The sequence below is a fragment of the Megalobrama amblycephala genome, linkage group LG3, assembly GCF_018812025.1.
Source record: "Megalobrama amblycephala isolate DHTTF-2021 linkage group LG3, ASM1881202v1, whole genome shotgun sequence".
Classification (NCBI taxonomy): Eukaryota; Metazoa; Chordata; class Actinopteri; order Cypriniformes; family Xenocyprididae; genus Megalobrama; species Megalobrama amblycephala.
In genome coordinates, this window is record NC_063046.1 from 16,949,777 (window position 1) to 16,977,559 (window position 27,783).

General features: G+C 38.9%; 1 protein-coding gene across 1 annotated transcript; it reads right to left on the reverse strand.

The window, feature by feature from the left end:
- Positions 1–27,734, reverse strand: aldh1a2 (aldehyde dehydrogenase 1 family, member A2). Its single transcript, XM_048184314.1, has 13 exons — positions 27,409–27,734; positions 15,808–15,912; positions 14,968–15,108; positions 13,062–13,191; positions 10,823–10,884; positions 9,878–10,006; positions 9,398–9,511; positions 4,022–4,124; positions 3,121–3,305; positions 2,338–2,502; positions 2,096–2,253; positions 947–1,021; positions 1–867 (listed from the first exon to the last, which is right to left on the reverse strand). Exons 1-13 carry the CDS (start codon positions 27,523–27,525, stop codon positions 795–797), a joined length of 1,557 nt encoding a protein of 518 aa, XP_048040271.1. The 5' UTR covers positions 27,526–27,734; the 3' UTR covers positions 1–794.
- Positions 27,735–27,783: the final 49 nt, after the last annotated feature.

Here is a 27,783-nt window from a genome sequence, read left to right on the forward strand (position 1 = left end):
TTTGAGTAAAACATTTTAATGAAGAAATTACTCTATATCTTAACTTCTATATTCATAGTACATAATTCTTTAAACCTAACAATAAATGGGCATCATTTGTCAAAAATACACACCACTGATTTTGCTTTCTTTTTTGAGGTAAATCATTTTTGTTTACATTGGTCAAGACATCGACAAAGTTATACATTGCAAAAACAATCAAACAATAAAATGAAAAAATAAACACATAAGGCAATTACACAAATTTTAGAATTAATACTCATTCAACGAAAACTTCTTTTTTCCGAGAGCTTCAGTGGTCTTAGTAAAAACAAATATGCCTACTAGATTTCTACCCAGTGGAAAGGTAAGTTAATTATGAGGTTTGAGAATGACACCCCTCGGACACAACAGACCTCCCTTAGCCAGGGTGTAAAAACACTCGACGTAGGAGATCATCAGAGAGAGCGGTCGCAGTCTGTTAGTGTCTGCACGCTGCTGGTGCAGTGGTCAAAAGCGTAGCCCTCCTTCACCGTGACTCCGAGTGCTTTAGTATGGTTAGTGGAGCCGGCGAAGGGAGGACACAGCTGGAATGGGTGTAGGCAGTTAATGGTGGCGGTGGACGTGGAGCTGCGAGCGGACGTGGGATGGAGATGAAGGGTAGTTCGTGATGTAGCAGAAGAGATGCTCCGATGCAGAAGTGATGGGTGATTACTGTGTGTGGTATTTTACCACTATAGACAACCAAAGGATAATGGCTAGTGGTTAACCTCAGAGGAAGACTTCACGCTGCTAGGAACGTACATGTTTGTGCTTTAAGAGTGCTTCCCTGACATCTTCATCGTAATGGTTTTCACCTCTGTATACTCTTTCAGTCCGATCTCACCTCTGGAAAAAAGAGAACAACGCTGTCAGTGTAAACAAGAATGTATAGAAAACACAGTCATTATGTTATAAATGCACTTACAGTTCACGACCATTGCCGGACATTTTGAATCCTCCAAAAGGACACTGGCACGTCAGGGCATTATAACAGTTAATCCTGTACAACAAAAAATACATTTCACAATCTTAGTGATTTCACGATATTACATTCTGTTCTGTGAATCTATCATTAAGTTGGCTTGAAAAAGCCAACTTACTGTTATGCTATTTTCTTCTGAGAATAAAATTTCCAACTCTAACTCCTCCTAGAGCTTTAACACTACATACTCCAAACTCGGGTCAGACCTTCAGACTGTTCTGACTTAGTGTGCTATATCTTTTCTAACTGATCCGACTTACGGTTTTCCTAAAAATGACTATTAAATCTCGGAAAAATCCCATTGACTTTCATTGACGGAATGTTCAAATGAGCCAAGACGTTCAAATTCAAATTTAAACTACGGAAGCCCATTAGACTCAAACTCAATTAGACTCAAGTGCCATTCTATGTATTATTTCTAATCCATTGAAACTCATAAACCTATCTATCTATCTATCTATCTATCTATCTATCTATCAATATCTAATATGATCTATCTATCTCATAGCAACCACCCAAAACAACTTAGCAACTGCATAGCAACACCTTAGCAACCACTCAGAATACCCTAGCAACCACATAGCAACACCCTAGAAACCACCCCGAGTACCCTAGCAACTACATAGCAACACCTTAGCAACCACCCAGAGTACCCTAGCAACCGTATAGCAACCACCCCGAGTTCCCTAGCAACCGCATAGCAACACCCTAGCAACGACCCAACGATCTATCTATCTATCTAAACTACTAAGCTAAAACTTTCAAACTTCAAACTTTCAAACTTCAAACTTTTAAAACTACTTCAAACTTTCTAGCTAGGCTTTTTCAAGCCAACTTAAAGTTTGTCTTCAAACTTTTTAATCTAGTTTTTTCCTCCCATGCTTAAAGTTATGGTCACATTGTCGAAATTTCTGCAAAATATTGGGGAAATCTTTCGCCCTCATTTAAATGACTGGATTTCGCCCATAAAACTTAAGATAAATGTGACTGCACATAAACCAATAATATTAGGGACCCAAACAAAACAAGTGGATGGCGTTTGTGTAGCTTTCTATTTTGTGTAAGGATCTTGTGATATGATATAACTCTTACCAGACAGTGCCGGCCTGCATAGCTGCAGAGACAGTCATGGCCTTGTTGAGGTCTCTGGTGAAGACTGCTGCTGCCAGACCATATTCTGTATTGTTGGCTCTCTCAATCACTTCTTCAATTGTTTTAAACTTCATGATCTGCTGAACTGGCCCAAATATCTACAAAAATATGTTTTTTATTATAATACTCTGTATTTAAACATTTCAATTTAGATGTATTATTCTGAGATCAAGAAAGCTTACCTCCTCCTTGGCAATGCGCATGTGGTCCTGTACATCAGAGAAGACTGTTGGCTCTACAAAGAAGCCTTTAGAAGGAGGAGCTTTACCGCCACACTCCAGTTTAGCTCCCTCAGTGATGCCGCTCTGAATCAGCTCCAGGACGCGTCTCTGCTGCTCCGCACTCACCTGACACAATCAAACAGAGATGATGAACTACTGAATACTGTGTCCTTTTTTACTGTGATCATATGGAATTATTGTCTTGTTTGATTGTTCATGTTTCATTGTATGCTTTTTGTTTAAATTCTGATGGAACTTGTAGATTTTGCTGTCATTTTCTATTTGAGGTAATATTGTAAAAAAAAAAAATCTTCCTTTTTCTACTGTAATATATTTTAGAATGTAATTTAATTCTGCAATGGTAAAGCTGAATCTTCAGCATCATTACTCCAGTTTTCAGTGTCACATGATCCTTCAGAAATCATTCTAATATGCTGATTTGGTGCTCAAGAAACATTTCTTAATATCAATGTTGAAAACAGTTGTGCTGCTTAATATTTTTGTGGAAACTGTGATACATTATTTTCAGGATTATCAAAAGAATAGCATTTATTTGAAACAGAAATCTTTTAACATATAAATGTCTTTAATGTCACTTTTGATCAATTCAATGCATCCTTGCAGAATAAAATATGAAGAAAAAAAAATCTTATTGACCTCAAACTTTTGAACAGTAGTATATATTATTTATTTATAATCTATTTTCTATCTTTTTATTGTTTTAGGCAATTAATTAGGTCTTACCTGAGGTCCCTGCTCAGTGGTTGGGTCAAAGGGATTTCCCACTGTCCTTCTCCGAGCCCTCTCAACACTCCTTCGCACAAACTCATCATAAATGGGCTCCTCCACAAAGACACGAGAGCCAGCGGTGCAGCACTGACCATTGTTGAAGAAAACACCCTGGTGGGCCTGTTCGACTGCCAGCTCAACTGAGTGAGAGAGAGAGAAAACACATTATTGAACATCTGCCAGCAATGCACTATACATGGTGCATAAGCATCATTGCATAAGCAGGATTATGTAAAACAGTAAAATATATATATATATATATATATATATAGCCCAAGCAACAGGTGATGAATAAATCTGGAATGTATTCCTACATTCCAATAAGTCTTTTATTAATAGACTAAAGTTAAGCAGCTGTAACAAGTTTCTCTCTTGTTCTTCTGGTGTGTCTGATGATTATGCATACATACTTGTGAGTATGTGCATCTGTGAGAGATAATGGACACCTGGGAAAAGGGTGGACTGGCAGGCTGTGGCTTTTGAAGGGTTAATGGAGCAGGCAGATTTACGGCTGTGGTGTGATGGGTCCGGGCAGGGTCCATTCGGCTGATTTACGGGGGGTCGTGCTCACGGCTGCTCAAAACATTTAAAGCTCAGGCTTACGCCGAGGTTTGGTGGGCTACTCAGAGATACTAAGGACCAGGAGTTTAGGAAGTGAGATAAGCTCATTTGCTTGTACATGGGCCTCTCCGAAACATAAGACGCTCAATTTTTTTTTGCCCAGATGCAGCTCTAAAAGATCCCTGAAGGTCTTTGATGTGAAGTGACAGAGAAGGTCTCTGGGGTAGCACCTGTGCACAAACTGTTGCAGCGGGACAACAGGAGGGCGGCCGTAAAACAGTGTCTGAATACTTACAATCGGCATCTGCAAAAATGATGTTGGGACTCTTTCCCCCGAGCTCTAGCGTGACTCTCTTCAGATTGCTCTTTCCTGCTGCTTCTTGGATCAGCTTGCCTACCTGTGGAGAGAGAGGAGAGCTGCTTTAATCACTGGGACGCCACAGAGGAGCTTTACTAAATCTCAACATCAGTGGGATGCTGTCATTAATAAATCCTGCTGCATGAGGAGGCTCCCTTTGACAAGACAGCCAGCACCATTATCAGGCCCCTGAGCTTCGGCTCACATCTTAAATGTATATTAGCGCTCACGGTGGCAGCCAAAGAGAATGGAATGTCCTACACGCAACAGTATCTGCTGGTTAATCGAGAACAGGAAAAGCTGACCGCAGGTTTGTGTAGGATGCTCAACGCTGTTTGGAGTCACAAAATAACAGTGAAACAAGACCCTTAAAATGCATTTATTGGCTTTGTTAGTGCATAAATGAAAGCATATGTATGTGTGATTATTGGTCTGTTTTTGGTTTCTCTGAACTCGAGGAGCACGTTTCTTTTTAACAGAAGTCTACTGTTTCATAATTCCATGTTGTTTGCAGCTCTTCCCTCAATCTATCCACATCCAAACTGAGTTTCACACTTTTCTTCACATAAAGTTTCAGATTAGACTGGGTCTCATCTTACATGCTGTTCAGGCCCTTGTAAGCACTGCAGACATCGCACAGCTGCCGGCCGTGGCGTTGCTTCACCTCTCAGAGAACATTATGCTCACATTAAACTATTCTTTTCCAACTATTCTATTCTGTGTGTTTGTGTCTGAGAGAGAGAAAGGCTGTCTCAATCTTCACAGCCAGCTCAGCGCTTTAGAGCACTCCTAACCATAAACAAACATTTGTACATTTTTCCTTTCCGCAAAACATACTTACTGACACTGAATATTTTTTCTGTCTGTTTTCCATCAGATAGCGGAAAGAGAAGGGGAGAGGGGAGAAGACGGAGGGAAAACAATCTTCCTCAATTCCCTCTGACACTCTCGCTCAGTGGAAAAATGGAAGCTGGGCTCTTTGCACGAACGTCAATGCCTACCTCTAACCGATACTAAACGTATGTAAGTGTTGTTGTCAGTTTTGGGGAAGCTATTTTAGTTTTCAAGCTCCAAGATATTTATTTGAAAATCTTTTGTAACATGTCTTTACTGTAATTTTTGATCAATTTAATGCATCCTTACTAAATAGAATTATTAATTTATTTAAAAAAACTTTTGAACAGTAGTGTATAACTATCTATTATTAGAATGTAGTTCATAATTAAACTGAATTGAATGAATGAACATCAAACTTGAACTGATAATTTTACACTAAATTCAAATATGTGACTGATTTGAAGTGAAAAAACTGAAAACGGATTTAAATTGCCATGTAGGAACTCAAATCAGTTCATTTACAAGAATCATCTCAACTAAATGATTCACTAGAATGAATTCGATTTTCCCATGACACATATAAGGGAGAAAATCATATGAATTAACCAATTCACTAGAATGAATCACACTTTCCAATGCCATATATAAAGGAGAGAATCGCTTAGGACAAACTAATTTACTAGAATGAAGTCACATATAAAAGAAAGAATCGCTTAGGTCACTTGATTCATTAGAATGAATCTGACTTTCCAATGCCACATTTGAGCAAGAGTGTGTTTGATTACCTCAGCTCAGACATGAAAAAGAAAAAGAAAATGATGTAGTGCTTGGTTGCACTAACTGGAGTAAAAAAAAAAAAACTTGCTGAGTTACTGTCAAAAAAGTTAAAGGAATAGTTCACCCAGAAATGAAAATGTGATGTTTATCTGCTTACCCCCAGCGCATCCAAGATGTAGGTGACTTTGTTTCTTCAGTAGAACACAAATGATGATTTTTAACTCCAACCGTTGCCGTCTGTCAGTCAAATAATGCTATTGAATGGGAACTTCTACTATAAGAGTAAATAAAACTTGCATAGACAAGTCCAAATTAAACCCTGTGGCTCGTGACGACACATTGATGTCCTAAGACACGAAAGGATTGGATTTTACGATAAACCGAACAGTATTTATATCATTTTTTTACCTCTAAAACACCACTATGTCCAACTGCGTTCAGCACTCGTTTAGTAAGGTCTGATTGCGCTCTGACAGCGGCAGTGATGTCTCGCACTCATTGAAGTATAAGCGCGAGACATCACTGCCGTTGTCAGAGCGCGATCAGACCTTACTAAACGAGTGCTGAACGCAGTTGGACATAGTGGTGTATTAGAGTTAAAAAATGATATAAATACTGTTCGGTTTCTCGCACAAACCGATCGTTTCGTGTCTTAGGACATCAATGTGTCGTCACGATGGGAAGTTCCCATCCGCTAGCATTATTTGACTGACAGACGGCAACGGTTGCAGTTAAAAATCATCATTTGTGTTCTCCTGAAGAAACAAAGTCACCTTCATCTTGGATGCGCTGGGGGTAAGCAGATAAACATCAAATTTTCATTTTTGGGTGAACTATCCCTTTAAGTTACTAGTGCCGCTTTGTTTAGATAGTTACTCCTAGTTTGACCGCAGGTATGACCATTATTTTGTATATAATACTTTTTAAAATGTGATTCAAGGTGCTTTTTGATTCATATAAAACATAATGAAATATACTTGATTTAAGAAATTACACTGTACACTTGTCACAAAGGGGCTAGACTTCACAAATAGCAGCAACGGGCTGCTCATAACACACCAGAATCCTTCACTCCCTTGGGGAGATGCTCCTTTGTCCCCCCACCCCTGGTCCAGTCCTCCCTTATACACAGACGGCTAAAATGACTCAGAGTCTGTGTATGTACACACACGCACAGCATGAGAGATCTCGGCTGCCTAATCAAGTCCAGATCAGAGCCCAGCAACACCCACAGCAGCAGTGCTGACGCGAGGAGAGGAGCGAAACCCTGTGTGGCCGCTGCAAGTGAAGAGGAAGGGCGAGAGGGTGGGGTGTATGGTGATGAGTTTCCTGTGAAAGTCAGTCAGTGGAAGTGTGGGTGAAGATGAGTGGGTTGGGACAGTTTTCAGAAAGACGCTACACTCATTTGAGGATTTGTGTAGCTTGTTGATGTTTCGTTCCAAGTCTCAGTCATCGCATTCTTGTTTTATCAATAACATTTTGTTTTAAAAGAAAGAAATACTCATCGCAGTCATCTAAATAACAGAGAACTGGGAAATGACTTAACTGTCATTTCCCACAAAAAGAAACATCTGTTGCATTACAACAAGTGCTTTTCAAGGGCACAAGCTTAGTTTGTTTTCTGTGGAAACAACATCCTATCAGTGAGAGGAGTCGTGTGTCCACACACAGGCCCATAAACACGATTCTCTGTTTCTTTAACAATGAAGATAAACACTAAGTACATTTACACTGTACTGTTCAAAAGCTTGAGGTTGGAAAGGGTTTTTAATATTTTTAAAAGAAGTTTCTCATGCTCATTCAGGATGCATTCATTTGTTCAAAAACACAATAAAAACAGTAATACTGTGAAATATGATCTATTTTGTAATGTCATTTATTCCCGTGATGGCAAAGCTGAATTTTCAGCTGCCATTGCTCCAGTTTTCAGTGTCACATGATCCTTCAGAAATCATTCCAATAGGCTGATTTGATGATCAAGAAATATTTCTTTTATCAGTGTTGAAAACTGTTGAGGATTCTTTGATGAAAAGAATGTTCAAAAGAACAGCATTTATTTTTTTGTAACATTATAAATGTATTTACTTTTACTTTCGATCAATTTAATGCATCCTTGCTGAATAAAAGTATTAATTTCTTTGAATAAATACTGACCCCAAACGTTTGAACGGTAGTGTATATGCACTTTAAAAGTTCAATTTCATTCAGACTAAAACAAAAGAAATCATCTTTTTTAAAATGTCTTGAAATTGACTGAAATCCAGTCTGGTTTTTGCAAAGCCAGACTAATAGACCTAGATTGCAGCTCCAGATCCAGCATGTATCCATGTTAATCCAACAACACGTGACCTCACCACTGTGTGCTTTTTTTTCAAAAGACAAGTAATTTGCAACATAGTAATCCAAATATTCATGTATACTTGGATGAAAACTGTAGCTCCATTATGCAAAAAACCCCGCTGTAGCTCGATTATAACTGGGCATGTAAACAAACTCACTTTTCTGGTCAAGCTAATAAGCCTTAGCTCTATCTACTCTAAACATCACCAAATTCACTTCAATTAATAACAAAACACATGCTACATGTGTAGGAACAGATCAAAACATACACTGAAATATTTCGATTTATGACATGCTGTAATTGAATAAAGAGCTTAAGGCTTCTTACCAGCGAGGCAAGTGTAGCTAGAAATAATCACTGTTTAAAATACGCTGTCACAGCAGAGTTATGCCACTGTCAACGAGGCCTATTTTCAAGCAGTAAATTCTCTGTGCCTAACATGGTGCCTATTTTCAGTCCCTGGCTTTCTATTAAATTTATACAGCTGGCTTCAAAGAGTCATTCTTCCTCCAGGGCCCACAATGTAATGGTCTAATGTCTGATGCATAGAACTCAATAGAAAGGGTAGTCATTATACAGTATGCACAGGACACTTATAAAGTGTAAATGAACCCAACCAGACTGGCACGGCATTAACGGTACAAATCAAGTTAGGGGCATGGTGTCCATTTCTTGTTTCTGTTCTGTTCTTATGACAGACCACCTGTGGATTAACATCTCACTCCCACATCCACCTAAAACCTGTTTATTAGAAATGATTTTGGAGAGCCAGGTGGTCCGCTAAGCATTCCTTGTTGTGAGAGCGTGAAGTAAGAGATCAGACAGTCCCCCTATAAATGCAACTTCCTCAGACTTCTCATTATAGTCACCAGCAGTATAAACACACTAAGCCTTCAAAATTGTACCTTTAAGGGTACAACAGCTTGTCACTGGGGCAGTACAAGTGGGCTAAAGGGACAACTTTGAACTATGAACCTTTAAGGGTTAAATAAGGTACAGAGTTGTCCCTTTAAGAGTGCTGCCCTGACAGCAACATAGTGTCGGCCCAGATCTGATCTGCGTGTAATCCACATGTACCAGATGTGGGCCAGATCTGGGCCACAGTATGTTGCTGTCTGGGTGCCCTAGTGACAAGCTGTTGTACCCCTAAATGTATCATTTTTGCTCACCCCAGTGGTCCCAAATGCCTCTGTCAAGTGTACACTTTGCCACATGGATTAAAATGCCTAAAATGTGGCACCCTATGGACTTCACAGATGCCTTAATGAAGACCACAAGACTGCGTGTCCACATCAAGAGGCACAAAAGAGGATGATGGAAGAGGGTGTGATTCTTCCATTGTTTGGCAGGAAAATTACCTCAGTCGATCCTGTGAACGCCACTTTGTCTATGCCCATGTGCGAAGCGATCGCGGCTCCCGCGGTTGGCCCGTAGCCTGGCAAAATATTGACGACTCCCGGTGGAAACCCAGCCTGTGAAAACAGTATGAGAGGAAAAAGCTTTAGATGAGAGCTGAGCCAAGAACACCACAGGCCGTGGAGGGGGAATCCAGACCCACCCCAACCTCCCTACAGGCCCTGTGGAAGACAGGATGGACAGAACATCAAAAGGAAGAGGAGAAAGTCGGCCTCTTAATCCCAGAGAAAAGGAGAGGCAGAACAACAAAGGTCTGAGTGCAGTGAGAAACGAATGATGAAATATCACTTATTTGCATGAATGTGTGTTGATGTTGCTTTTGTATCACTTTGATCATTTTACTGCTCTATTATGGTCAGAAAAGACTGACAGATGTCATAATGTTTTATCCATTTATTCAAAATAAAATCATTTTGCTGTACCTCTTTGATTAGAGCAGCGATGTAGAGGCAGGTGAGAGGCGTCTGCTCAGCAGGTTTCAGGACAACAGTGTTCCCGCAGCTCAGCGCTGGCCCCAATTTCCATGCTGTCATCACCAGGGGGAAGTTCCACTGTACAGACATAGGTCAGGAACTTACTGTGGGAGCTCGTTCAGACAACCTCATATCTTTGTTTCTTCAGACCATAACTCCTTCACTAATGATTTCAAAATCCTGCACTCATTTGGAAACCAAATTTTTCTATACAGAGTTGCACAACTTCTGTATCAATTTAGCTTTGTAACTTTTTTCCTGTCAATCTCCTACAATGCTCAATGACCTGGTAGACGGACCAGAATTTAGTGGGAATATTTGGTGTGCGCTGTCATTTCTCAAGTCTAAGCACAGACTTTATCTTTACAATCTATGTTTTCTGCTTCCCCGTTTCTATTTCTGTCCTTCAAGTATGCCTCCCACTCAGCCCTGCCTTTCTATTTCATTATTTCTCAATTCCTTTTTCTGCCTCACTGGCACTGGCCATGACTTCTTTTGCCACTATATGTTTGTAGACTGTGCAATATATTTTAAAGTAAAGATTTAATGGAAATAGCGACAGATCTTATCTTCTGCGTGTATTGTGATGTACATCTGAGAGAAACAAATTACAGAAAAAGAAAAAGTGACGGGCAGGGACTTGTTGTGACCATCAGTTGTTAATTGGATGGAGGCAGATCTAAAAGGAAGCTTGCAGTCGACTGTAAATAAGAGGCAGGATTTAAGTGAGCTAAATGGTTGTAGAAGAACATCAAAGAGAAGAGAAGCCTGTCATTTCACCGGATGATTGAGAACTAAACCTAAACCACTATACCAAAACCTCAACAAGCCTGTCATCCCTCACTAATAACTCCCAATTAAGGAAATATATTAAGGAAAATCCAAAATACTCACAGGAACGATCTGTCCACACACTCCGATGGGCTCATGCCTAGTAAGTGTGAAATATTCCCCATCTGTGTGACAGAAAGAACAAAAGGAACCAGAATATTAGTCAGCAAGGGGTAAAATGGTGTCAGATACACTTTATACTAATGCTTAGACAATACATCAAGACTGTTGAAATGAAATTGAAAGGTGAAGATAAATGACATTTTATATTGCACATGGATGTTTTTAAGATCACTGGTGTCAGAGCAGAAGATACAGTAGGAAGGATCATACTAGTTTTCAGTCAAAAGAGCTTTAGATACTATGACAGTCTACAGAAGACCCTGTTTTTGTCTTACAGCAACATGGAAAAGAGTGCAATCACTTCATCCCTCGCTGTGGAAACATGCAGTTGGCGTAACGCATCTGGACGAGAGGCATGCCAGTGATTCATCTCACTTGGTGGCCAGATAAGAGAAGGCCAAAAACACAAATTCTGTTTGTTTGTGTTGTAATTCTATTACGGATGAGATTGGAAATGAAATAAAGCAAATCACTGTGAGTTCCCACTATGCAAGTTTGGTTTAGCAACACAACAAAGGCCCAGTGCTGAGCTCCAGCGCTGACAGGGGGATTTACAGTTCTTTTCCCTTCCATTCTTCATTTTTATTTCTCCTGCTGTGAAAATCGTATCATAACAGCATGCAGCAGCATGGGTGCTTGTTTGTGTAAGATGAGAGAGTGAATATGACAGAGACATTATCAAATACAAGAGCGACTAAATTGTGTGCATCATATAGAACAGCATATGCGGAAATATTCGAGCACGAGCCAATCAGAAAGCGGTGGCGACAGACAGTGTTGGAATGCACAATAATTACGCGGACGCCCGACGGCGGACACCTCTCTTGCTTCCCTCTAACCCATGTGGCCCATGTGACAGGGGCGCCCTGAAGGGCGGCTCCACAATCTCCCCCGTGCACACACACACACACACACACACATATTTGCACACTAATGGCTGCACCGTGACATCAGAGCTGCAAGTCTGCTGCTGTCCCGTAGTCTCCAGGCTCCCTGCTGCGTTCCTTTCAAACAACTAAATTAGCCAGAACAGACCCCCAGTGCCCCCCCCGTGCCCCGTAGTGCCCCTCGGCCCCGTAGCTGTCACTGTGCTCCACCGATGGCAGCGCTCCACAGGAGGGCGGCCATTAGCACTCAGATTTATAACTGTTACGGGACCTCGTCTGTTTACCCTCAGTGCACCTCCATAACCCCACAACATCTCCTGCAGGCCTCAGAGAAAACACAGCTCTACCCCAACTTAAAGCTGCGCTCAATCCGCTCAAGGTTAAACTTCCTAAAATGTCTAGGATGGGCCTGCACCTAAAGGTCTGGGCTGCATTCACATAATGACAGTTTCCAGTCCAGTGCGTCTGTATCCTCCACGCTCACCGAAATGTCTGCTGCTGCGTTGCTGTGTCTCCGGTTTTCATAATCAAACAGTTTATACAATTTTGGATATATAATGTACCTTACACCAATATGCTAAACTAATATACACTACCGTAAGATTTCTTTAATGTTTTTGAAAGAAGTCTCTTATGCTCACCAGGGCTGCAATTATTTGATCAAAAATACAGTAAAAACACTATTATTGTGAAATATTATTACAATTAAAAATATGTAATTGTATTTTAATATATTTGAAAATGCAAGTGATGGCAAAGCAGAATTTATCTCCAGTCTTCAGTGTCACATGATCCTTCAGAAATCATTCTAATATGCTATTCAAGAAACATTTCTTATGATCAATGTTGAAAACAGTTGGGCTGTATAATATTTTTGTGGAATATTTTCTGGATTCTTTCATTAAAAGAAAGTATTTTTTGTTTAATATTTAAGTGATATGTTTAGAGATCTATAATAAAGTGTTAATATTTTCTCTGTTTCATCCTTTAATACATCCTAACAAAAAGAGCTCTAGCGGCCCACTGATTTGTTTACATTTTGTTTACGTTGTTTATGTTTGTAAGCACCAGTTTACTGTGAGGTGAATCTTTGTATCCAACTTTTGTGGTTACTGAAATGCTGAAAGACCCAGTCTGTGAATATGTAACAAGAATACACTTTTCAATTTTCTTTTGTTGGGGGGCTTCAGGCCTTAATTAGGGTGGTCAGACCCCCCACCCCCTAAAATTTCCCCATAATTTACATTCTGTCTAATTCTTTTCGTTTTATGACAGGATGAGCGTCAGCTTACCAGTCGGAATTGTGGAACCGTGGATCTTATCTGCCCATCCAGCGAAATATCGGAGAGTTTTAATGGTTCCCTGAAGGTCCACAAAGAAGGAGGGGAGGAAAGGTTTCCCGCTGTCCAGAGACTCCAGGGTCTGGGAGGAGAGAAGGCAGATGAGAGTGTGGGCGTGTGATGAAAAATCGTTCATAGGAATTAAACCTGACACCCCCCATGCTGCATTCAGACTAAGCATATCTAAAGCACACACTTACATCTGCTCCCCTAGGAAAACATGATACTCATATAGCCATCACCAGAGACCTGACTTTGTTATCTCTGTGTCAGCCAGCCATGATTTCTTATCGACGTGGGATTAGATTGATATAAAGAGTGATCGTAACCACATGGACATCGCATTTCTCTTTCAAAGCAATTCACTCTGACACTTCTTCAGAGCTGGATGGAGAAAATCTGTTGTTTCAGTCCATTTAAGACAATGTCTAAACTGTAACATGTAAGAGATTTATCCAATATGGCCACGGCGTGCTCTAGAGAGCTGCACGCACGAAGACAAGCATAGCGCTTTTGTTTCTGAATCTGTCTCAGACACATCTCCGTGAGTGGGAAGTAAAAGCAGATGTCCATGGCGGAAGAACGCCGGAGATAAAAGCACGTCATGGCATTGAACAATACCTCTCTTTTACGTTTTGCTCCTAACCTAAGTGATCGTTAGCACCCAAAGGTCATGTGTCCCAACTCGGTGTTGTCATCATCATGGGTTTCAGACATTTGCAAAGCAAATCAAAATGGTTAGAAAAACAACAACTCCTACAGCTCCTGCCATGAAGCTTCAATAAGCTTGAGGCAGACAGACAGGCCCACTCATTAGACACTTGCTTATTGTTGTGAGCGTCTTTGTCTGCTCAGATGGCTCTGTCCCGTTAAATCTGATTCTCACTCACCGAAAACTGGCACTGACTAGAATGAGACTTGTTTTAACTCTGCCCAGAAGACCACTGGTTCGTGAGTGAAGGTGATGGTTATGAGGGAGTCAGGACTGATGTCAACAAGAGAGCATGGGTCAGACATTTTGGTTGTAGTTGAGCAGAACTTTTGGAATCAATTATCAGATATCAGTCTCATCCTGATGGATATCATTGGAATAGGTGTCCTGAGAAATCAAATGTATCTTATGACAGTTTTATATATATATAAAACACACTTGTTAATCAATCAGAAAAAAATTAAATGTGGATCTCTGCCAGTGGGGCGGGACTACCTGTTTGATGACCAATGACAGATGGGGGAGTGTTTAGGAAACCCACTTCAAAACAATCAAACAAAACAATAAAAAAATTGTAACATTTTATTTAATTTTATTTATTTAAAACTTTTTTTACCAAAACGTACAATTTGTTATTATAAGTTAATGTTAAATAGGGTATCATGAACTAACCATTTTTAAGAGCATTTATTAATTTATCTTAAAGTTAATTTTTGTAAACACACTATTGTTTATTTTGAATTCATTGTTGTTCATAATACATTACCTAATGTTCATTTATACAACTTTAAATGTTAAATATATATTAGAACATGCAGAAATGAACATTAACCTAGACAAATAAATGCTGTAAAAGTATTGCTCATTATTGTTCATGATACTGAATGCATTAACTAATGTTGAACCTGATTGAACCTAAATGTATAATATATTAATAATATATTTGGTTTGAGGCTTAATTTTTGGGTGTGGCAAGAGTTAGATGGAGTAGAATTCTATAATTTAGAATTGCCTAAATTATTACATTATTTGCTAACTGTAAATTGTAATGTTGACATGCATTCTCTGTAAAGCTGATTTGAAACGATATGTATCGTGAAAAGCGCTATACAAATAAATGTGAATTGAATTTAATTGAATACTCACAGCAAGGTAGGCACTGTCTCTTTCCACTAGGTCAGCCAGTTTGAACAACAACTTCCCACGTTCAGATGCATCCATCTTCCTCCATACTGAACCCAGGGAGAAGGCCGAACGCGCAGCCTGCACGGCTTTGTCCACATCAGCCTAAAAGAAAGGCAACCAAACAGAGAGAGAGATAGAAACAAGAGGAGAGAGAAAGAGAGAGAGAGTGGAGAGCACTTAATGATATAACCTTATCCTGTAAACAGGTGTTTGTCCACCTCTGGGACAAATGAAATCCATTCATTCCGGATGAGTCTCAATGACTTCCCCAGTTGCACGTTCAGGGGGTCTCTGTTTCCTGTATCCATTCTAGTTTTCCACACTTTCTGCCTGATTTACAGAGAGGAACTACAGCCTCTAGCTTGCTTAACCACATTAGAGTGAACTACAGCCCCTTCCCTCCCTCTCTTTCAATTCTGGATGCTTATTCATGCTGAGTGAAGGCTGAAAGTGAGAAGCACAATAGCGGTGCTGGACGACTAAATGTCGTCCAGCAGAGCAATTGTGCCAAACCTGTTTCTGGCAATGGTTTGACCAATTACCAAATGCACACTTTGCTGACAAACACACTACAAAATCACACACACACACACACACACACACACACACACACACACACACACACACACACACACACAGGTTTGTTTTTGTGATTTGTGGGGACATTCCATAGGCGTAATGGTTTTTATACTGTAAAAACTGTACATTCTATCTCCCTACACTGCACTAGCATGTTTTTAAAGCTATTTTAAATATGAGGATTCATGTCACACACACATACATACACATACACACACAGACCTTATCTGCTTCCTGGACATCGCAGATTTTCTCCCCTGTAGACGGGTTGTATGTGGGGAAGACCTTACCGCTCACAGAATCATGCCATTCGTTATTAATAAAAATCTACAGGGAAAGAAGAGAAAGATACTGTTTAGTTTTCACAACAGCAAGGCCACTTTTTAAAGAACAAGGTGAAAGTGTGTCATAATACAGAGTAACTTAAAATCAATTGTGAACAGTAACAAAGCATAAACATAAAAAAAAAAACATATATATATATATATATATATATATACACATACATATATACACACATATAATGTCACTCATTAGTTCAAACTGAAGAAATCTTGAACAAATTATTCTTTTTGAGATAATTTTTATGATGAACCTATTAAATTGGTTCACAAATTGCACTAGTTGGAGCAAGTCTCCAGGTAACTCACTGAATTATTCATGTCCAACTCAAAACATGCCAAGAACTGGGAATTATACAATCTTCAAAGGCTGAGTGCACAGAGGTTTTAACTGATGCTGTGAAAATAAGTTACTAAATGCCAAATTTTAGTATTGTCGTTATAACCTATATAAGCTCTATTCTGTTTTCATGTCTACTACCCCTCTTTCCTCAGATATGTATTAAAAGCAGTATAAGTAGCATATAAAACTGTAAAAAATAAACAACGTTCCATTGAGCAGTATATTTACTTAATTTTTAACTGAAAAATACATACTTTTACTCATGTACATGATTTGTGTACTTCATCCACCATTGCTTAAAATTGATGTCACAAACCAAGACAACTGTTAGCAAGAGAATTAATCGTTTTAATGCAGATAATGTCAAACGCCATTGGTGTATGCAAAATTATTAATTTTCAAATGTATTCTTTTGATTAATGTCTTTAGTTTATTTCTTTTATTATTTATTCCTTTTTATGAATCCTATTAATCTATTTTTTATGAATTCTAGTCATTGCTATGTATTCATTCCTTATGTTGCATTATATATACTTTTGCATATTATTGATTTCTTTAATCATTTATATTTTTTTTTACTATATGCTCTGATGTGTTTGATTATTTCCAAATGTAAGAGCTTTTGGTGTGCTGTAAGATCAAGTGGGTGTATTTTCCATCGAAATTGATTATGTTATGTACCTACGTATCAAAACATGTCTGTTTCCATTGCTGCAGACATGAGATCTGCAATATTCGAGATATACGAGATATGCAATATCCTTTTAAAGGTCTTAAAGGTGTCAAAACCACACCTCGTCTATCTGTTTTCATCTATCTTCGCAACCGTAGCATCTGACGGATCATGCTGACCTATTTTGTTACTATGTCATAATGAATAAGTCTGTTTGAACTTTTCTTATCAGACCAAAACACAAATTTAGGAGGATTTAAGTTTTCCTGCATATATTTTCTTTGCTCTTCACTTCACCTCTCCTTTCATTCTGCAAATATCTTACATTGTTTGGGTCCTACTTTCTCTATACAATGATCTTCACGATCTTCATCTGTTAGATAGGCCAACAATACCTTGGATTTTAAAAACTATTAAAATTAGATGGATCGTATTTGTTTAAATTTGCTATTACAATTCCCATGTTTACGTAATTCATTTGTTGTCGTTATAATTACACATTTTTACTTAATACACGTGTTATTCCTGATTCAAATTTGATCTCTGACATAACCATCGCTTGTCCGTCTGGATCTCACTACATCAACCATCCATAAAATGTGCATCTTTAGACTCGTTACAGTGAGTTAGTTTAACTTCATGACGATGCACAGAATTAAAAGAAACAGTCTTTCTCCCTCTGTGTGTTTCATGGTTGTGGTGTGAGAGGAATCTCTGGGAACCGTGTGCTATTGCAGGGCTGCCCAATATCACTCTCTTGGGAGTGATCCAGCAACCAGACAGAAAGAGGTGGGGGAAAGGGGAAAGAAGAGATAAATCCCTATCAGACACACAACACACACAAATGTGCACACAGATACAAGTGCGCATACACAAACACAGAGATACACACAGACACACGTTTCACAACATCACTGCTCGTTTACGATATCATAAAAACACGGGCCGCACTCTGGCTCTGGTGATGCGTTAAAAGAAGCGGCCCGTAAAACAACCGCCTCAGATTCCAAAAGATGGATTTTTCAAGCTCGATAAAGAAGAAAAGAAAAATACATCTTTCTTTACGCGCACAAACAGTTTTTAAAGGACACAGCGTACATAAAAGGTAAGTGTGATTTCACAGTTTCACATGTTCATTTGAAGCAAAAAGTTGCTGCTTGTAGAACAAAACTGTGACAGATAAGGTGTTAAAGCATCTGCATGTACAAATTTACTCTTCCTGTCATCTGCGTAGAGGAAGACGTCTGGTTGAAAGTGAACCGCAGCCCTGGGCCTCCTCAAACTCACCAACATGTTTACTAATGTAAACTTACAGGCTTAAGTACAATTTAATTGGCTGTAAACCATGAGGCGTGTTTACTTTAGAACAGGTATAAAATGCTGCTCCAAGTTGGAGGCGGATCAAGCTGCCTCAGTCTCCCCTAAAATTGGCATGAATAAATCACTCCTGGACAGGGTAGGTATCAGTCTGTACCATGCTGATTCCTCTCCGATACATTTACTTCAGACTCTTTTTTCTCTCTCTCCCTCCCTCTCTCGCTCGCTCCTCACAGGCCTCTTGCATTAAGGAGGCCACCTTTAATCTGACTCTCATTTGGAGCACTTCATAAAAGTGTCAGAGGCCTCGTCGAGCCGAGGGCCTGTTACAAAAACAGAAAGCCCCGTAGAGGAGCGAATTAGTTTTAAAATTTATAGAGGCCACTGTAGTGGAATGCCTTAAATCAGGGGCAGACTGTGACAGGCCAGTGGGCCAGGGAAGAATGCAGACGGTGGGTAGCTTTATGCTCTTCGTAACCCCACACTTACGGCACCCCGGAATGGAGGAGAGGGGAATGCTGGGAGAGCAGTGGACTGGGCCACCATCTAAATCACGACTAGAAAAAGGCGACCATTAGAGGCCATTTGGCCCAGTCTTCCCTGAGCTCTGGGGGCTCTCGGACTTTTGTCTCTTCCCATTGAGAAAGTTGATAAAGAGCGACAGGCCGGTTCAGTAAATCAACTCTCAAGCTTTCTTTATACTTTGGCTTTGATTAAAGAAAAGGGATAAGAACGCAAGTGCAAAAGTGCAAAAATTCATATTGATCACCGCTTCTTTGCCGTAACCCTGCTGGAGGTTTCAGTGAGGCTGTAAAGAGCTTGAGTAATTGTACTTCATTAGTATACTTAAGCATTATTTCAGGGAATTCGCACTTTACTATTGAAATGGAACACTTGTATTCTTACTTGCAAAAAAAGATGCTTTTTACTTGTTATAGATTTATATAGGTTAAAATGACTTTTTTTTTTTTGCTTTTTATGTTGATTTTAGTCAAATTACGTTAACCTTTATGATAAGCCAATACATAAATTTCGGTGGAGTTACAATTATGGTCCATATTTGTCCTTATGAAGTGACCACAACACAGTCTTTAATAAAATCTTAAAACAAAAAAAAAATCCATTATAGCATTGCTAAATATGGACAAACCTGACTCAAGTGTAAACATGGTCAACGAACAGTCTATAAACAACTATATTCAATTATCAAACACCTATAAGATCAGCTGCTGCTGAATTAAAGTTTAACAATTCCTAGTGAGAGGTCTCGGGATACTGGTTATATTAGGAAATTATTACTACATAGCTGAGCTTTACAAGGCTTGATCATCACTGCAATAGTGCAAAACTCATGCATGTTTTTAAATGAGTAACTTAATTTCTCATCAACTATCTTCAGCTGAAAATACTGTTTGTTTGAGGCAGAGTGCTGGAAGAAGTTTCAAACTTGAGCCTGAAAAACTAACCGCCAAGCTGTGACAACTAGATTTTGTTTACAACAGCAGGGGGCCAGAAAATGTATTATCTTGTAAACAAAACAGCCACTTGATGCAGTACACAAACAGAAAGAGAAGCGCTGCCAGTTCATCCTGCGCTTACACATTGTACTACGGGCCGTTTCGAAAGCGGACAGAGTGCGCATAGGTTGAGATTTTACGTGCAGGCCGCAGCACAAGACATCTGCAAACATTTAGAATCACTCCGTGTTTTTTATTCAAGCTGTCAGTCTCACGGTGCTGACTGCGCTCGTCTGCAAAGCTAATTAGATGGCGAGATATGCGGTGCCTATCATAAACAGATTGTGGAAGAGCGACCCACAGCACACGATGACAGCATCACTAGGCTTATACTCCTTATTGCTGAGATTTTTATCACCAGCATTATTCACACAGGAAAGAGGGTTATCGCCCGCAAAAGCAGGAGGTCGACTTTGTTCCTCTGGGAGAGCTAGAGCTAGAGAAGAGCATGTTTTGGGGGGTGCCTCGAATGACTCTAGCAGTTGTAGAACGCTGATCCGTTTCTCATCTGCCCCGGCAAGCTCTCTGGAGGCTTCGCACAACTGCAGGAGGAAGCGGAGCAGGAACGGGGACGGAGGATGCCAAAGCTCACGCTACAGCCAGTGAAACATCTGTTTGGCCGCCAGCACCTTCTAATGGCTCAGACACATGAGAGATATTTAATGGCAAACATTTCTTGGCCATTGTAAAAAGATTCTTTTTTATATGTGCACTTTATCTGTGTTTTCATGGATTCCAGAGCCAGACGGTTTCGAACAGGGCACCTGCAGCCCGGGTCTTGTCTGCACAGGAAGTTTCATATCCTTTCCAGAGCAGCTCACTTTCACTCTGTAACTGGACACACTTCAAGATGTTGATAATTACTGCTGAAAAATCCAGCATAAACCAGCATGAATTTCATGTTGGTTAGAGCTGTTGGTGGACCGGCATAGTCATGCTGTTCTCAAGCAAAACTGAGCTGGTGTAACAGGTTCATCATCACTCCTGCTTACCATGCTTGGGACCAGCAAACTATCAACCAGTATCCCATGCTGGTTCCTGCATGCAAAATATACCTGATGCAGGATGTTTTCTTCAGGGACAGGAGAAGAGGGAGCTTAAGACATGGGAGTGAGGCTGCATGTCATGCTTGCTCTCTCTCTCTCTCTCCCCCTCATTTCTGTAACAGTTCATTGGAATTACCATAAGTGAGATTGTGAAAAACATAGCCTACAGTGCAGGTTCACAGGGACACCACTACTATCAAGCTAAGCATTACATACTAAAAGTATAAATATGTAAGCATAATGTGATAAAACTTTACAATAAGTTTCAATTTATTAACATTAGTTAATGCATTAGGTATCATGAACTAACATTCAACAATATTTTAAGAATTTATTTATTAATCTTGGTTAATGTTGATTTCTCCATATACATTTTTAAAATGTCCTTAAAGGGTTAGTTCAACCAAAAAATGAAAATTCTGTCATTAAATTACTCACCCTCATGTCGTTCCAAACCTGTAAGACCTTTGTTCATCTTTGGAACACAAATTAAGATATTTTTGATGAAATCCGAGAGCTCTCTGACCCCTCCATAGACAGAAATTTAACCACCACTTTCAAGGTCCAGAAAGGTACTAAAGACATCGTTAAAATTGTCCACATGACTACGGTGGTTCAACCTTAAGTTTATGAAGTGACGATTTTATGTGCAAAAAAACAAAACAAAAATAACTTCTTTATTCAACAATATCTTCTCCTCTGTGTCACTCTCTTACGTTGTTTACGCTCAGCGCTTTCAGGTTCTACGTCAGAACGGCGACTCATTATTGGCCGGCTCCTGCGTCAGCATCACACGCAGGCGTCGTGCTGCTCATGTGAACAGCATCGGCCAATACTGAGCCAGCGTTCTGATGTAGAACCTGGAAGAACTGAACTTAAACAGTGTAAGAGAATGACACAGAGGAGAAGATATTGTTGAATAAAGTCTCTATTTTTGTTTTGTTTTTGCACACAAAAGTATTCTCGTCGCTTCATAACATTAAGGTTGAACCACTGCAATCACGACTGTTTTAACGATGTCTTTAGTACTTTTATGGATCTTGAATGATGGTAATTACATTGCTTTCTATTGGGGATAAAAAAAAAAACCTCTAGGATTTTATCAAAAATATCTTAATTTGTGTTCTGATGATGAACAAAGGTCTTACAGGTTTGGAATGACATGAGGGTGAGACAAAATTTAAATTTTTGGGTGAACTAACCCTTTAAAGTTGTATAAATTAACAAATATGAATTACTGATGAACAATAGCATATTATATTTATTTAGTATATTAATTAACATTATGCATCGACATATTTATTATACAACCTAGATTAATAAATGCTTGTTCAGTTGTGATATTTAACTAACATTAAAGGGTTAGTTCACCCAAAAATGAAAATTCTGTCATTTATTACTTACCCTCATGTCGTTTCACACCTGTAAAACCTTCGTTAATCTTCAGAACACAAATTAAGATATTTTAGTTGAAGTCCGATAGCTCAGTGAGGCCTCCATAGGGAGCAATGACACTTCCTCTGTCAAGATCCATAAAGGTACTAAAAACATATTTAAATCAGTTCATGTGAGTACAGTGGCTCAATATTAATATTATAAAGCGACTAGAATACTTTTGGTGCGGCAAAAAAACAAAATAACGACTTATTTAGTGATGACCGATTTCAAAACACTGCTTCAGGAAGATTCAGATCACAAATGAATCAGTGTATCGAATCATGAATCGGATCGCGGGTCAAACCGCCAAACTGCTGCAATCACGTGACTTTGGCGCTCCGAACAGCAGATTCGACACACTGATTCATCTGTGCTCCGATGCTTTCTGAAGCAGTGTTTTGAAATCGGCCATTACTAAATAAGTCGTTATTTTGTTTTTTTGCCGCACCAAAAGTATTCTCGTCGCTTTATAATATTAATATTGAGCCACTGTACTCACATGAACTGATTTAAATATGTTTTTAGTACCTTTATGGATCTTGACAGATGAAGTGACATTGCGCCTCACGGAACCATCGGATTTCAACTAAAATATTTTAATTTGTATTCCGAAGATTAACGAAGGTCTTACGGGTGTGAAACGACATGAAGGTAAGTAATAAATGACAGAATTTTCATTTTTGGGCGAACTAACCCTTTAACTGTGTTAATAGGATAGTTCACCAAAAAATTGTCATCATTTATACATATCCTCATATCCTTCTAAACATGAATGACTTTCTTTAACACAAATACAAAAAAGATACAAGAATGTTGAAAACAGTTTGGGTTACCTTTGACTTCATTGTAGGGCCAAAAAAAACAACAACAACACTTAGACATTTCCTTAAAATATCTTCTTTTATGTTGCACAGAAGAAAGTCAGATTTGGAAAGACATGATGGTGAGAAATGAGGGTGATGACAGAATTTTCATTTTTGGGTGAACTATCCATTTAACAAAACTGAACCATACTGTAAAGTGTTACAGCTAAAGTTTCATTACTCTTTTAATAGCAAAAAATATGTAATATATTTGTTGTTAGCATATTTGCGCTTAACTTAAAGGAATTAGCAAGAACAGGCATGATATTGCTAATAATACAGAGACAAATCAAGCTTTTTGTTCCCAAGAAGGGAGAAAAACAGTCCAAAGGCCAAAGATAATCAATGAGGAAGATGTGAAGAAAAGATCAAGAGTAAGAAAGGGGGAAAATTATAAGTCAAAGCAAAAGAGGGTGTGTGAGAGAGAGAGTCCTCACTGTGCCGCTTACAATAAATCAAGCTTCTCAGTGTATGCTCTACTTTGGCGCTGTTTGATGTGAAGAAATGGTGGGTTTTGAAGTGAAAAACTCCAGAGGTATGGGACAGACTCTCGTAAGTCAGGGCCACTGACCCTAACAGTGAGACACGGCCATATATTACACCCTGCTGGACAGCTTCTAGAGCAGAAAACCCCCCTGACTCCCATCTGTACTATCTCATGCACTGACGGATTGATGGGGCCTACCTCATTCACTCAAGCTGTCTCCCAGATTAGCTTACAAAAGTCCTCACTTCAGCGCACACTACTGTCCTGGCTGGACGCTTAAGCCCTTAAAATATAAAGACATGTCCAACAAATGGCTATCAAGTATCTCTTTCTCCACAAAGCTCTGAGTTTAGAAGCACACACACACATATATTAAAGGGATAGTCCATCCAATAAGGAAAATTCCATCATCATTTACTCATTCGTATTTTATAGATATTAGGAAAAATCAAGATGTTTTTGATCAAATGTTGTTTTGGACCCCACTGACCTTTTATTATAAGGACGAGAAATATATATATATATATATATATATATATATATATATATATATATATATATATATATATATATATATATATATATTTTTTTTTTTTTTTTTATCTTGAAAACCATCTACAAAATTCTTCTTTTGTGTTCCACAGAAAAAATAAAGTCATACAGGTTTGGAACGGACTTTGGGGTGAACAACATTGAAAAATTAAACTACATTCATTATAAAACCCAGAATTCTATGTGAAAAGCATATACTCATATACATTTTTATTGAATATCATTGATAAATACCACTAACTGAAACCACATTTCATACAAATATGCAATTATCAGTTGCACGGCACAAGAGAAGGCGAGAGAGTAATAGTCTGTCTCCTGTTTCCTTGGTTTTAATCTCAAGAGTCTGCTTCACTTATGTGTTATAACTGAATGGCGTGAGCACATCATCACTTTGCCTGCTGGAATCCAACACCTCTCTTTTCAAAAGGCTCTTGGGTCCCAATCAATTACACTGATACACACACCTATCAACATAACCTTTCCTTTCCTTTTCGCTCTTCCAACCGTAGAGAAAAAAGAAGAGAAAACATCAATAACCAGCCATCACCAGAGACAAATTTACGGCTTCCTTAGTGCCATTATCAGCCCAGTGGGCCAGCAGACAGAGAGAGAGAGAGAGAGAGAGAGAGAAACTCCTTCACCAGACTAGCTCTCCCGTGACCAGTCAAACATACGCTGTTTGGAGTGAGGAGGAGATTTTGTAAGACTGTAAAGTGTATCAAGCTCAGGTGTCTACACCAAACAACAGGACTTTGAGAAATATCAGTGTAAGTGAATGTTCAATGGCAGGGCAGAGGGAAGATAAGTTCCCTATCTGTGTGTTTAATCTCAAGTCCGTAACAAATACACACTGGTGCAGGTGTAGTGACTGTCACATAATGAGCACAAACGTAATTGGTGGGGTGAAAAGTTTACTGGGGAGCACAAAGTCCACGTTGTAGCAATTTTACTATACGAGAAACTATTCAGGTTATTTGTATTTAGCATGAGAAATGAAATAAAAACTGCAGCATGCATTGTATTGAGTGCTAATCTTATAAATAAGGCTTCTAATAAATAAAATAAATGGTCACATTTTATATTAGGTGTCTTTAACTACTACTGTTAGGTACAATGTACTTATTATGTTCATGTTGTATTGCAGAACACATTTTCTGCTATTGAGGTGGGATACAGGTTTGGAGGTATGGGTAGGTTTAAGGTGTAAGGGATGGGTCAACAGTGTAATTACAGATACAGGTATTTTTTAAATACAAGTACAATGTAAAAACATGTACGTCACAATAAGAGCACTGTATCAAATGATTCATTTAAATGTTAGTACATAGTTAAAGACACTTAATATAAAGTGGGAGCAAATAAATAATTATAATATACTATAAATAGTAATGCACAACATATTTATTATTATAATAAAATATTACTGGCACTGTGTCTAATAACCAGATGCTCGCAACAAACCAGTAAAATAAAATATGTTTTGTAATGATTATTGCATTACCTGACTGAATTATTTGCCAGTACCTCTCCATGCTTGATATTAATTACTTTAATTGCCAGAACTGGATGTGATTCAGTGCATAAATGTACTAAATCGCATTATTTACATAATTGGAATTTACAAAAGCGGTTGACAGTGATAGAGGAATGAGATGTTAAGTACGACCATTAATGATATTTCCATAACTCAGGATCTCTGGCATAAAGCACTGCTCATTAACAGTGCAGAAAACACAACTTAATAAGTCTCCAAGGAGTTTCGCAAAAACACTTTAACCTTAGACTTACACAAATAATAAAAAACTTGGCTCTGCACAGACTACATTTGAAAGAATAATATTGATTGGGCATATTTGTGCTGTTACATCAGAGCCTGTGCTACGCCGCACCAGGCACTACAAAATCCAAATCGAGAGGGGGGTGGGAAGAGAGAGAGAGAGTGAGATGGAGAAGGGTGTGAAGGGAGTTCACATCACCAATGCCCAAACTGAAACCCCACACACACCCATATAACCAGCACACACCAGATAATTCAAATTCCTAAGGATGAATCCTTCTCTCACTCCCATCTGCTTCTGAAACAAGGTTTGCGGTGAGAGCAGGACAAGGAGCAGGAGCTGCAGTGTGTGTGTGTGTGTGTGTGTCACAGGTGTCTCCAGCTCTTGCTCTGACTGAACTTTACTCTCATTACCACAGCGATAATTTCCCTGCACTGCACTTTGACTTTATCCTCTCACCTCACAGCAATAAAATTATTACAGTCAAAACCGACACAATTTAAGATGACCTAACCAACAAAATTTTTATAATCATTTTATGGGATGATTCAGCACTTCTTTTTTATTATCCGAGAGCATAATATGAAATGGCTACATTAAAATCACAATATAATAGTACTGAAACTTCATTACATCTGAAAAAAGTCCAAAATTGTGTTGTCCAATGTTTCTGTTTTAAATCTTCTGGGTTGTATTCATTAGCACAAGCATGTCTTTAAACTTATCAGACATTATATGGGTTGCAAATATTGTCGTTATTGTGGTCACAGTAATGAACATTATGACTTTTTTGTCCAGAACATAATGAAATCATGAATAATTTAGATGTATGCTGATCTATGGACTGTAGGACACAGAAAGAGTTTGAGAGAGGCGGATCTCTAACGCGCACCGATATGAAACTGAAGTCATAAATAATGACAACCTGCTCAAGGCAAAACTTCTTAAATAGTGAAAATTTGATTATTAAATCTCAATGGACAGTCCACTTGTCACGATAGGCTATAAAGATCGAGAAAACTTTCATGATCGATGCACCTCTCTAGGATAGATAACAGGCAGATCTGGACTTTCACACACTTTATCCGATTCCAGACATGGAAAAAAAACTTGTATTAGATTAGAATAAAAAGGGGAATCGTTATATTTACTGCAAATAGCACATCATTAGACTGCGTAAAACTAGTCCATAACCAAACCTTTCTATTTGTTACCAAATGCATGTGCAAGCTTCCTAATCATCATCATGGACCGTACTTAAAAGTCGAAATACCTGAAAATCAACACTGGTACTTTTGGTTTAAATTCACAGAATATGAGTCTGATATCAATGTTTTCAACACGTTGCGTTTCGTGGCCAGTGACTTGTTTGCGCTCGGTCACAACAAATTCAACGTGTTAATATCGAAGTTCCCGTTTAGGCAATTTTATCTTCCTCAAAGTAGTTATGAAAAAGTCTCACAAACCTTGGTGTACTTGATCTCAGGATTGGGTACCGGTGAGGGCACCAGATGAAGAGATGCCATGAGCGCAGCCGGGTCGTTCTTCACCTCTCCTGGCAGTTCAACTTTACTGGAGGTCATTGCGTCTCTTGAAGATGCCGGTCGGGTTTTTTTCTGCCGATTTGCTATTACTACTTTGGAATCCTTCCTGTGTTTATAACCAGGTGTCAGCCCTGGTCCATTTTTATTGGGCAGAGAATAGGGCCGTCCTCCTAATATAATTAAAATGGAGCATTTACATAAACGACTCTCTCTCCCTCTCTGACCATACCGAGTGAATGATACCACCCACTCTCAAGACAATGTAGGAGTAGCAGGATTTATCAGGAAGAAATTCAG

What these genes read in the sequence shown, in the direction of transcription:
- aldh1a2 (XM_048184314.1), bottom strand. Translation starts at nt 27,525, where the DNA reads ATGACCTCCAGTAAAGTTGAACTGCCAGGAGAGGTGAAGAACGACCCG. An exon ending in CTGAGATCAAGTACACCAAG is followed by an intron (nt 15,913 to 27,408) that starts GTTTGTGAGACT and finishes CTTTCCCTGTAG; the next exon opens with ATTTTTATTAATAACGAATG. An exon ending in CATTTTTGCAGATGCCGATT is followed by an intron (nt 3,306 to 4,021) that starts GTAAGTATTCAG and finishes TCTCTCACTCAG; the next exon opens with TTGAGCTGGCAGTCGAACAG.